The sequence below is a fragment of the Hippopotamus amphibius genome, chromosome 3 (assembly GCF_030028045.1).
Source record: "Hippopotamus amphibius kiboko isolate mHipAmp2 chromosome 3, mHipAmp2.hap2, whole genome shotgun sequence".
Classification (NCBI taxonomy): Eukaryota; Metazoa; Chordata; class Mammalia; order Artiodactyla; family Hippopotamidae; genus Hippopotamus; species Hippopotamus amphibius.
The window spans coordinates 113,904,672-113,917,212 of NC_080188.1; the positions used below are offsets into that span (position 1 = coordinate 113,904,672).

At 48.6% G+C, this 12,541-nt stretch overlaps 1 protein-coding gene across 2 annotated transcripts in view; it reads right to left on the bottom strand.

Moving 5' to 3' along the window:
* LOC130848187 (macrophage-expressed gene 1 protein-like) overlaps positions 1-2,697 on the bottom strand; it is a 32,403-nt gene extending 29,706 nt beyond the window's left edge. For both annotated transcript variants that reach the window (XM_057726298.1, XM_057726297.1), the window contains exon 1: positions 1,044-2,697. In XM_057726298.1, coding sequence (XP_057582281.1) covers positions 1,044-2,582 — 1,539 coding nt within the window. In that variant the 5' untranslated portion in view covers positions 2,583-2,697. The remainder of the gene's footprint in view (positions 1-1,043) is intronic.
* Between the last annotated feature and the right edge of the window lie 9,844 nt (positions 2,698-12,541).

Consider the following 12,541-nt stretch of genomic DNA (forward strand, 5'->3'; position numbering starts at 1 on the left):
CAATGCGCCCCCTGGCCCATCGCAAAAGAACACCAGGAATACACCTGCATTTGAACAAAGTTGGGTTTATTGGCTCCTTGCAACAAGGGAGGCACCCAACATAGGAATAGGCCAAGGACAACAGGGGGGGTGGGGGGGCCCCTCAGCAAAACAGTGTTAGGGACAGAGATTGTTACAGGACTTGAGCTTGTGTTAGGTGATTTGGGGGAGGCCTTGAGGAAGTAGTTTCGTCCTGATACCTTCAGAAAGTGGAGCTAATTCTATGGTTAGGTATCTTACATCTTTTTACCTAGGCAATAGAAGAAACAAGATGGACTAAAGCTCTGACTAGCAATGATGCAGCAGTCCTGTTTGCTTCAAGTTTAGACACAAATCTTGTCATTCTCTGGGCATCCAGACCGAGCTGGGCTCTCAGTGGTTTCTGTGGCCCCATAGGTCCTCTGTTCCTCTGTCAGGATGCCCTCCTGCAGTGTCCTGTAACCCCCTTTCTTGTAGTACCTGAAGCCATAGCTCACCCCCAGAGCAAGAGCCACCACCGTCACGATGGTGCCCACCCAGAAACCAACAATGGCCCCAATGCTGGGCCCAGAGCCAGCCTGGCTCAAGAGCTTGGCTGACAGGGATGGGTCATTGATACTGGCCTGCTGCCAGTGGTCAGAGCCTTGCAGCCTCACCTGGACCCGGTGACCACTGGAGTCAACCAGGACAGAGAACCTATGGGCACGGCTGCCGTGGAGCAAGCGGGGGCGGGGAATAAATGGGGGCATCCGGACGGCCGCCTGCTGCTGGTCCAAGAGCGCCCCTGCCTTGAGGCAGTAGAGGACTTGGCAGCCATCGCTCAGGTAAGCCTGGTGTTGGCTATACCCCACTGGGCATTTCATGGGGTAATCTGTGGAGCTGTCCTGGTAGAACACCTCCTTCAGGAGCCCGGGGCTCTGGCCCTTCACCAGTCCAGCCAAGGGGTTGCCTGCCTGGCAGCTGAAGAAACCCCCAAAGGGGACTGCTTGGGCTGCACCCAGCTCTGAGTCGCTACTGACACATACCTTGAGGTCGCCAAAGAGTGTCAGTGGGTAGAAGCAGGAGGGGCAGGCCTGGGACCCGGTGAGCGGGTTTGGGTTGCCGCGGCTATAGAGACCTCCAAAGAGGAAGCCCGCAGTGGAGGGCAGGGAGGCCCCTGAGGGCGCGCACCAGGAGGCGGCCACGTGCACGGTACTGAGATGCTCGCGGGTGGCGCACACGGTGGAGCAGCACTGGAAGAAGAGCCAGCACTTTCGGCATTGCTTTCGGCACTCAGGACGGGCCTCGCTCCACGTCTTCAGCTCACTGCTCAGGGCGCTGGCCGTGTAATTGTCCGGGCAAGAGGCTTTGCCGGTGAGCGGGTTCGGGATGCGATAGGCCCGGCAGAGGTGCTCGACATCCTGCCCGGACACGGCCTCACACTCCTGGAAGACGCCCCCGAAGCTGAAGTTGGCAAGGCGGCTGCCTGTGCACGAGCCGTCGTCCACATTGGCCTGGGGGTCGAAGGTGGGAGCCCCCAGCTTCAAGCATCCGGGATGCGTGTTTACCGCGTAGTAGCGGTGGATGGCGCGGCGCACGGCGGACGCCAGGCGGTGCACGGCGGGCTCAGGGAGCTCGGGCAGCACCTCCGGCTGGAGCAGCGCGGGCAGGGGCAGGCCAGATCTACCGATGGCCACCAGCCTGTTGCCGATGCCCTCCTGCCACTTCTGCAGGGTGATGCCCGGATAGAAGGGCGCGCCGCCGTGGCTGTGCATCCTGGAGGCCACCGTGTTCCGCACGTAGTTCTGGAGGAGCTGGCTCTGCGACTCCCAGGAAACCCCGTCCCCAGCGTTGACCACGTGGAAAAACAAGGCCGAGGCGGCGTACGTGATGTTGATCTTGTCTCGGACTTCACTGTCCACCAGCTCCCGCCTCACCTGGTCCTCTTGCACCAAGGTAGCCCCGGCCTCCACGTCGGTAAGGACGTGCGTGCCGTACCTAAGCACGAGCATCTCCGCCAGGTACTCGCCCTCCCGGGTCTGGTTGTTCTCCAGGTGGTCGCTGAGGGTCAGCAGATGCCGCAAAAAGTCGGGCTGGAAGTCGGGGTTCTCCGGGGCCTTCACAGAGTAAATGCTGTGACGGACCTGCACCCTGGTCGTGACCGTCTGGTACTCCAGGCTGTACTTCCTGACGTTCTGGCAGTCCATGGAGAACTTACCATTGAGGCTGGGGAGGAAGGAGAGCTCAGCGTTGATGGAGGCCGCCCAGGTGTCGGTGTAGTTGATCCAGTGGTCGATGAGCTCCGCGCGGGTCTCCACTATGCTTTCCCGCCGCGTCACCACCTGCATGTGATCCGGGATGAGGTACTCGCCGTCCTCGGTGGTGAGGCACTGCGAATAGTCTCGCCTGAGCACCAGCCCCAGCTCCACGTTGCGCAGGTTGTCCCAGCCACCTCCTGGCAGCGCTCCCAGCACCGACACGTTCAGCGTCTGCTTGCAGCCTTGGAAGCCGGGCGCGCCCTGTTCCCCCTGGCCGCCGCGCCCAGCGAAGAGCAGGACCAGCAGGGGCACAAGGCCCAGGGCCATGGCTGGGGGAGAACTTCGCCTGGGCGGCTCCTTAGCCCCTCCAGAGTAGGGGTCTCGGAGGCGAAATCCTCAGCCTGGGTCCTGAGATATGCCCAGCCTCAAGGCAGTGACTCAGCCCAACTCAGGCCCCTCCCCAAAGAACAGACCCCGCCCAAGCGCCTCTCCCGGAAGTCTTCAGAGGAAAGAATAGCAAGCAGGTCTCTTATCAGAAGCACCACGGGGAGTGAAACTGATTCCAGGCTTTGGGCCAGGGAGGGGTAGATTAGACTGGTGGATTGCCGGAAGGCCCTCTTGAAGGAAGAAACTCACGCCTCATCTATTGAATACCTGGTATTTCCGCCTCTCACTTGCTCCTGGACTCTGGATGCAGGTAGCGTCCTGTTATTCCAGGTGTTAAGCTCAACCTGGGTAAGGAAGTAGACCAGGAAAACTGGGCCTTTCCCCAGGTGACCAGCCAGTCTGTGGGCACTGTGGCTAGGAGGTCACATTCACTCCAGGCTGATTTCCTTATGGGCCTTCAGCAGATATTCCAGAAAAGAGCCCCTTTCTGGACTAGGACAGGCTCAGGGCAGCGATAAAAAAAAATTAAGGATGGCTTTGCCAGTTCTCTAGAGTCCTGGCATATGGGCTGGACAGAGCTTCTCAAGGGGGCTTAGCACACTCCAGAAACAGTCCGGGGCCCAAGAATTTTTCTCCTCCTGTTCCATCTGCTCAGAGCTCTCTAGGGGCCCCCTCCCACTGAGATCAGCAGCTCCTCTAAATGACACCCTGGCCTAGTGCTTTGTAATCCTATTTTAACCTCTCACCAGTCTCTTTGTACCCATTAGGAAACAGGTCCAGACAAATCAGATAAAGCACCCAGGGTCACAGTTAGGTACACCATGAAGCCAACATTTGAATCCAGGTTCATCTGATGCCAAAGCACTGTTTTCATCCACTGATCTGGGCTCAGGGCTTCTTCCTATTCAGCGTCAGAGTCTTTTTTATTTTTGTCTCTCTGAGGGCTTTGGGGTTAAAGAATGCTTTTGGAAAGGGCATATGGAATCACCTAACCCAGGGGTATCACTCCTGGTTACACCTGTTTGCTGTGGTGTGGCTGTGAAACAGGAGGGAAGGGGACAGGGCAACAACCTTTGAAAGAGTGACATAGCCCAAGGACATGACATGAACTGATTAGAACCAAATGGGTCCGAGATGGCGGACAAGTCAACTTCCAGGCACCATGACAGTTCCAAGGCGGACCATGAGGATCCAGAAGTGGACAGTGGCCCAATTCTGGAATACTCCGCCCAGTCATTAGCCTATGAAATTACCCATCCTTACAAACACTGACAACCCCCATCCCCTGGTGCCTTTCTCACCTTCCGAGATGGCCCACACTCTGTCTGCAGAGTGTGTTTCTCTCTAAGTAAATCTCTAAATAAACTTCTTACCTGTCACTTTGTTTTTTTGGTTTGTTTCTTTTTTTTTTTTTTAATTTATTTATTTATTTATTGGCTGTGTTGGGTCTTCATTGCTGCATGTGGGCTTTCTCTAGTTGCAGTGAGAGGGGGCTACTCTTTGTTGTGGTGCACGGGCTCCTCATTGCTGTGGCTTCTTTTGTTGCAGAGCACAGGCTCTAGGCACATGGGCTTCAGTAGTTGTGGCATGTGGGCTCAAGAGTTGTGGCTCACCAGCTTAGTTGCTCTGAGGCATGTGGGAACTTCCTGGAGCAGGGCTTGAACCTGTGTCCCCTGCATTGGCAGGCAGATCCTTAACCACTGCACCACCTAGGAAGCCCTTACCTATCGCTTAGTCCCTCACTGAATTCTTTTTGTGATGAGACATCAAGAACCTGAGCTTCATTAAATCCTGAAACCAGGTGTGTGATCTCAGTTGGAAGATCTTGGGTTTTGGCCAGGTTTGAATCCCAGCTGCGTGGGTTCAAGTCCCAATCAGGGTTTTGGTCGGGTTTTAGTCCCAGCATGGGGGTTCAAGTCCCAATCTGAGGTGCATGGTTTCAGTTGGAGCAGAATTTTTTTTCCCCTTTGTGTATGGGAGAAGCAGAACTTTCCAGAGGAAAGGGTACTGGCCTTGCCTTCTCAAGATCTGAATTGGAGTCTGGGCTCTTGTCATTTCATTGGTTGAGCCCTCGCACTAGCAGGGCTTTCTTCTCTGAGCCCCACTTGCCTCATCTGTTACACGATGAGAGGAAAGCAATACTCTTCAGGCTTGAGCTATTGGAGGTAAGATGCCCAGCAGGTTGCCTGGCACAAAATAGGGTGTTTGTTCAGTGAAATGGGTTAAGTGACTTGTTCGAGGTCTGAATTTGCCCCCAAGTTGGTCTGAATCTAAAGTCTAATGCTCTTTCTACCACGTATGGCTCCCTCTGATCTCAAAATTTGCATTCTTTGATCCAAAAGTGTCATTTCTTTATCATAAGGTGGTTCGGGATGGAGAATTTACTAGAGAGAGGACCATTCTCTGGGAAAACAGTAAAACTCACTCCCGCCCCTCCCCCCCCCCCCCACTTTCCGGTGTATGACAGGGACAAGAAATCATGCTGCTTTCCCATATTCTGGTCTCGTGACTTAGGAAAAATCACCTCATGTCATAAATTCAGAGGAGGCTGGAAATTTATCACGTTGGGGTTGGGTGATATCTCCTTCCTGGGGCCTCGGGCAGGTTTGTGGACATTTTATAGCAGTGGATACAAGAGAAGGCACACATGCTTTGGTTGAACGGTGGCTAAACATTTGCTGACGCGGATCAGATGCCAGCAGGAGGAGGGCGAGGGAAACTGAGGATGTTTTGTAAGCAGCCCTGGACAGCATTGGCTGAGACTCAGTGATTAAGAGGGTCAAACGGTGCCCAGAACTCACATCCCCCAATTGTTCAGATGCAGCGTTAAGGAACACACAGGCAGGACAGCCTTGAGTCAAATGCCAAGGCCCCTTGGGACCTTGGATAAAAGTGTGACTTCCTGCAAAATAGGAACAAATAGGACTTTTCTAGTATTCACTTTTGAAAATCACAAGTGATTGTTATGGAAAGTGAAGAGTTAAGAGATTAGAGAAAGTGAAAAAGCTCTCCTTCACGCACTGTGATCCTTCCAGACCTGTCTCCTTGTGTGCACCCAGGCACATAGACACATATAGTTTTCTTTTGCACAAGTGGTACTGGGCCCCATGTTGATTTTACTGCAGAGAAACAGATTCCTAGGGAAAATGAGGTGCACAAGGTCACACAGAGATAGACTGTAGCAGGGCCGGATCTGAGTCCCTGTGTCCCAACTCTCAGGCTCAGTCCACGCTCCACCCTGCCTCTCAGCCTCTCAGTGAATTCCAGTTGAGAGCCCTAGGGGCCACACATGCAATTACCCTGGCACATAGGCAGAGGAAACAGTCCAAATATTTAACACCCTGCAAGTTGGTGCAAGTCAGAACTCACACTGGCTGCAAGTGGCCTTCATGAGGTTACTGGCTAAATATTGGTCCCTGTGTGTAGAGGTCATATGGTCGAACCCACGTTCCTTTGCCCTATGCAGAGTGAGGCCAAGGGTCGGAGTTTGGAACCCAGGAAGGTTTATTGCAGGACACCAAGCAAGGAGAATGGGCAGCTCACGCTCAAAAGACCTGAACCCCCTGATAGTTTTAGGGGAAGAATTAAAGGCAAAATTTGGGGTGAGGGCTACAAGGTGTGTGACTTTCTTCTGATTGGTTGGTGGTGAGGTAACAGGGTAATGTCTCTGGAATCTCAACCTTCTGGTTTCAACTAGTCTGGGGTCTTACGTGCTTGTGGTCAGCAGGTGGTCACCATCTTCCACCTGAGTAGGAGGGATCTTAGTTTCTGTAGAAAAACTGAGAGATGTGTATCAGGTTGTAATCTGTAGCCCTTCAGGAGGAACGAGGAGTCCTTTGACTCTATTAGCCTATTAACTGCTTGAGCCTGCTTTTTGGAACTTGGGGAAGGCCTAGAAGACTAAAATCTCTTATTTAAATTTTTTTTTATTTTTTTTAAACTTAGAAACAAGAAACAGAGGACACGGAGGGGCTTTTGTACCCAGGAGGGCCCCTCAGGGTCCTGTTTAAGTCTCACTTCACACCCTGCTTGTCTTTAGATGCTTAGTTGAGGAGGAATGAATGAATGAGGGTGCAAAGTAGTCTTAAATAACATCACAAAGGAAGAAACTCCTTTCAATAAAATTACAATTATCTATGTATATATTTTTTAAAATAAGGACAAGGGCCAAGTAATCATTCTGCCTTAAAAAAAAATGCTGCTTTCCAAAGGGAAAGAGGCAGTAATAAGGCAGTAGAGGGGTCAGTTAGCTGGAGCTCCACAGAACTGGATTTGGGGTAGAGCAAGGCACTTAGTCATTCTGTGATCTTGGACAAGTGACTTAATCTCCGTGAACTTCTTTTCTGTAAACATCTGTGAGTGTGAGGAGGAAGAGAGGAACACAATGATTTACCCGAGATTACACCAATTAAGGGTGAGAGAGGCTGAAAGTTCTGGGGGACCTTTAGTCTGGTGTGTTTATAGTTCAACATCAGGGAGAGCCCAGGGGTCCTAAATTCTAGTCTTAAGGACCTCATCATCCTGAATTCAAGCTGATGGGGATTCTGGGTTAAACTTCTAAGTAACTCCTATTCTCTCTGGGTGCACCCCCACCTGGACCTTGCTATCCACACCCAACAGTCATCTGCCCGAGGGAGTTGTAGGATCAAGGAAACTTCCAGTTCCCACTCCTCCACTCCTTCCAAAGACACCTGGGAATCCTGCACAATCTCTGCCTTTCCTGGGATACTTTTCCTCAAGGATTTTTCCTGGCTTTGCCTCACTTGGCAGCGGATACACATATTCTCTGCAACTTAGCTTGGAGAAGACCCAGAACCATCAAAGAGAAGAGGAAAACTGGCAGGGGATGTAGGATCTAGAGAAACCCTAATGGGACTTCCCTGGTGGTGCAGTGGTTAAGAATCTGCCTGTCAATGCAGGGGACATGGATTCGAGCCCTGGTCCAGGAAGATCCCACATGCTGCGGAGCAACTAAGCCTGTGCGCCACAACAACTGAGCCTGCGCTCCAGAGCCCATGAGCTGCAACTACTGAGCCCGTGTGCTGCAACTACTGAAGCCCATGTGCCTAGAGCCTGTGCTCCACAATAAGAGAAGCCACCACAATGAGAAGCGCATGTACCACAACAAAGAGTAGCTCCTGCTCGCCACAACTAGAGAAAGCCCGTGCACAGCAACAAAGACCCAACACAGCCAATAAATAAATAAATAAATAAATAAATAAATAAATAAATATTCCTGAAACCCTGACCCATGTTTATACCATCTTTTTTTGTTTGTTTTTGTTTTTGTTTTTTGGCTGCACTGAGTGGCTTGTGGGATCTTAGCTCCCTGACCAGGGATTGAACCCGGGCCATGGCAGTGAAAGTGCCAAGTCCTAACCACTGGACAACCAGGGGATTCCCTATACCATCATTATATCTTAATCTACAGTGGTCCATGGCTTTGTAGAGGAGGGAAATAATTTCCCTGCACCCTTCTGAGACCCCCTGTAACAAAAGACAGATTAACAAGAGAAAAACAAGTTTATAACATGTCTGCCTCATGTATACATGGGAGATACCCAGGGAGGAAATGAAAAGCTCAAAGAGATAGGCTTTAGAATTTAGGCTTTAATATCCTTTTAATAGGAAAAGAAGAGGGGGAGACATGCAGGCCTCCTGGGGAGAGCAAATGATTTTTTAGGAAAGGTGAATGAGTCCTTAGAAGACAGATGGGAGGTGTGATTGTGATAAAGTTGTTCTGGTCATGGTGTTGACCTGTAGTCTCCTCTCCTGTGTTGAGTCCATCTTCCCTGGATGATGAATCCCGGGGAGGGAGTTTATGACAAGGGAGTTCCTTTTGGAGATCTGTCTTCAGGCAGATAAGGAAAGTTCAGAAAAAGCCTCTTCCTGCATTTGCTATTTTTCAAATGCCTTTAGCTCGAAATAAACGATATATCAAAGCAGCACATTTGGGGGCGGCCTGCCCTGCTACCCATCATTTTATAGTGTTGATTCCCAATGAAGCCTGTTAAAAATAGAGGTCCTTGGGTTCCATTGAACAGGAACTTCTGAAAAGGAGTTCTGAGAGTCTGTATTTTGACAAAGTTCTGAGACCCAAACTACCTGTACTCCACAGAGCTTACTCTTCACGTTAACTTACTGCTCCATCCTCATCATTAGCATAATTTTACTATTCCAGGAGATTCTTGCCAGGACGTGTGGCTTAATTATTCATCACAGAAATTTTCCAGAGTATCCATCAACTCCTCCATGAAAACACCAACAGTTTGTGCCCTAAGATTGTGATTCCTTTGCCTTATCTTGCTATTTATTTATTGATTTAATCTTTATTGGAGTATAATTGCTTTACAGTATTGTTGTGTCAGTTTCTGCTGTACAACAAAGTGAAAGAGCCACATGTATACATATATCCCCTTGTCCTCTCCCTCTTGAGCCTCCCACCCAATCTCCCTATCCCACCCCTTTAAGTCTTCACAAAGCATCCAGCTGGTCTCCCTGTGCTCTGTAGTAACTTCCCACTAGCCATCTATTTTACATTTGCTTGCCTCGCTTTTGCTGTCAGCCTTAGACTGTTGTGTTGTGATCTCTACTCAGTCCTAATCAAGACCACCCTCTCCATTGAGGGGCCTGCCCTAAACCAAACTTCCAATTTCTTTCTTATTTATTTATTTATTTATTTATTTATTTATTTATTTATTTATTTATTGCACTGGATCCTTAGTTGCGGCATGCAGGTGGTATCTAGTTCGCTGGCCAAGGATCGAACCTGGCCCCCTGCACTGGGATTGCGGAGTCTTAACCACTGTGCCACCAGGGAAGTCCCCCAAACTTCCAATTTCAATAATTCTAACCTTGCCTTTCGCCCTCTGAGACGCTGCCAAATCTCTGCTGAGATGGAGTTCTCCCTGTCTCATGAGCAGGTTGTTTTGGTGATATCTGGGAAGCTGGCTTTCTCCAGTCCTCAGAAGATTATATGCCACAGTCAGGTTTGAGAACTGGACAAAATTAAGTCCAAATTGCTGAGGTCCCCAGCAATCTGACATTGCCTCACTTACAAACCGATTGTCCACTGACTCTGTTTTACAAACCATACACTTTAGCCCATTCTTTTGTGTTTTTAGATGCTTTGTGCTTTTTTTTTTAAAGAATTTTATTGAGATATAATTGACATACAATAAACTGCATATATTTACAGTGTACAATTTGATTTTTTTTCTTATTAGTATACCTTGTGCTTTTATCCAAGCTTTTCTATCTGCACATCCTTCTATATCTCAGCATCTTTTTCTCACTGGTTGTTGTAACCAGTCTCCAATGATGGTCCCCAATTAACCACCCATCCCAGGATTCATGACCCTGGAGGTCTTATTCCACAGTGAATCTGGGCCGGCTGTGACTCGTTTTAGCTAATTCGAGGTGGCAGACATTAAGCTGTGTCATCACTTGGGCCTAAATGTAAGACCTGGAAACCTGGAAACCTACACTCCTGAAAGCCCTGAGCCATCCAGCTATTCTCCTGGAGAGAGAGAGACCAGAGCTATTCTCCCTGGACAGGGAGAGACTATGCAAATATTTGCAGAGACACAGAGCCTGCTCTTTCAGCATCCCCATCTAGCTCAGCCTTCGTGGCATCTCTGTGAAGGACATGTAGGCAAGCTCCCAGCCGACATCCCATGAAAAGAAAAGGTGTCCAGCTCAACCCAGTGAATAGTGAGTGATAAAGAGTTGTTGTGTTAAGCCAGTAAATTTTGTGGTGGTTTGTTACACAGAGTAGACAACTAAATATGCACTTTCAAGACATCTCAAAAACCACTCCTTCATGGAGCTTTTTATATTATTTCACTCAATACCTTCCCATTTCCACGGTAGGAAGTAGAAATCACCTAGTTCCCTTCTGGAGTCAAAGAGAACACATTCAGTTTCCTGAGTGGAAACTTCCATCTTTTTCTGGCCTCCTCCTGAAGAGTATTCAATGAATTCAACCTGTTTTATAGCCAATGGGCCTTTCTGGGTGAGGCTAGCGATTTAGGAAAAACTCCACCAAGGGTCAGAAAAATTGGTGATATGCACTACCGCCAGTAGGTCCAATGTGTAGCCTTACAGAGATAAAATTACTATCCTGTTATATCCTGATATCCTGAGGTGTTTTTTTTTTTGATTTTTGTTTTTGATGAGCCTCGTGGCATGTGGGATCTTAGTTCCCCTGCATTGGAGGTGCAGTCCTAACCACTGGACCGCCAGGGAATTCCCTTGAGAGCTTTAAAAATTGTTTTTAAAATTTTATTAATTTTATTATTATTATTTTTTGTATTGACATATAGTTGGTTTACAATGTTGTGTTAGTTTCAGGTGTATAGCAAAGTGATTCAGGTTTTTTTTTTTTTTTTTAAAGAGAACTTTATTATGTTTTGGCTGTGTTGGGTCTTTGTTGCTGGCTTTCTCTAGTTCTGGCAAGCTGGGGCTACTTTTTGCTGCAGTGCACGGGCTTCTCATTGCAGCGGCTTCTCTTGTTGCAGAGCACGGGCTGTAGGCACCCAGGCTTCAGTAGTTGTGGCTCGAGGGCATAGTCGATCCCTGGCATGTGGGATCTTCCTGGACCAGGGATTGAATCCGTGTCCCCTGCATTGGCAGGTGGATTCTTAATCACTGCACCACCAGGGAAGTCCCCGATTCAGTTTATATATATATATATATAAATATATATATATATATTCTTTTTTAGATTCTTTTCCGTTATAGGTCATTACAAGATGTTAAATATAGTTCCCTGTGCTATACAATATGTCCTTGTTGGTTATTTTATATATAGTTGTGTGTATATTTTAATACCAAACTCCTAATTTATTCCCCACTTCCCCTGCTCCTGGAACCGTAGCTTTTAATCTTTCAAGTCACCCAGGTTATGGTTTATCTGATAGAGGCTGGGATGACGTTTGAGAGGATGTGGACATATAACCACTGGGACAAGTGTAAGGCAGAAAAAAGGTGAAGGATGGGGGTGGCTTTCAACCCTCTTGGTTTATGGTGCAGGCTTTTGATGAAGTTTTTACCCTCTGAGCGTACTTCTGCCTGTTTTAAAAGCCGAGTGACAATGAAATAAAAGGCTCCCCCTAGTGGTGAGCAGTTGATTTTATTCTGGAAGCCGGTAATGCTGCTCCCTGCGTCGTGGGCATCACTGACCAGCAGAGGGCAGTGCAGACAGCAAGAGACATCACTTGCCAGGCTGTTTTATGAGCTATAATAACTTTTTTATTTTCCCTCAGTTATGGTAATAAACACACAACAAAATTTACCATCTTACCTTTTCTTTATATAGATTTATTTATTTCACTTATTTTATTTTTGGCTGCATTGGGTCTTTGTTGCCGCGCGGCTGCCATTACAGGCTTCTCATTGCAGTAGCTTCTCTTGTTGCAGAGCACGGGCTCTGAGCGCACAGGCTTCAGTAGTTGTGGCTCTCAGGCTTAGCTGCTCCTCGGCATGTAGGATCCTCCGGGACCAGGGCTCAAACCCGTGCCCCCTGCATTGGCAGGTGGATTCTTAACCACTGCACCACCAGGGAGGTCCCACCATCTTACCTTTTCTGATTATATAGTTCAGGAGTGTTCAATATATTCACAACGTTGTGCAACCAATCTCCAGGACTTTTTCCTCAAAACTGAAATGCTACACTCACTAAACAACTCCCCATCCTCCCATCCCCCTCCAGTCTCTGGCAACACCTTTCTACTTTCTGTCTTGATGGATTTAATTATTTTAGATACCTCAGATAAGTGGAACCACACAGTGTTTGTCTTTTTCTGACTGGCTTATTTCACTTGACTTATTAAACTTCAAGGTTTAGCATGTATCAGAATTTCCTTTCCAGAACAGCTATTTTTTGCACCTCTCCTCTT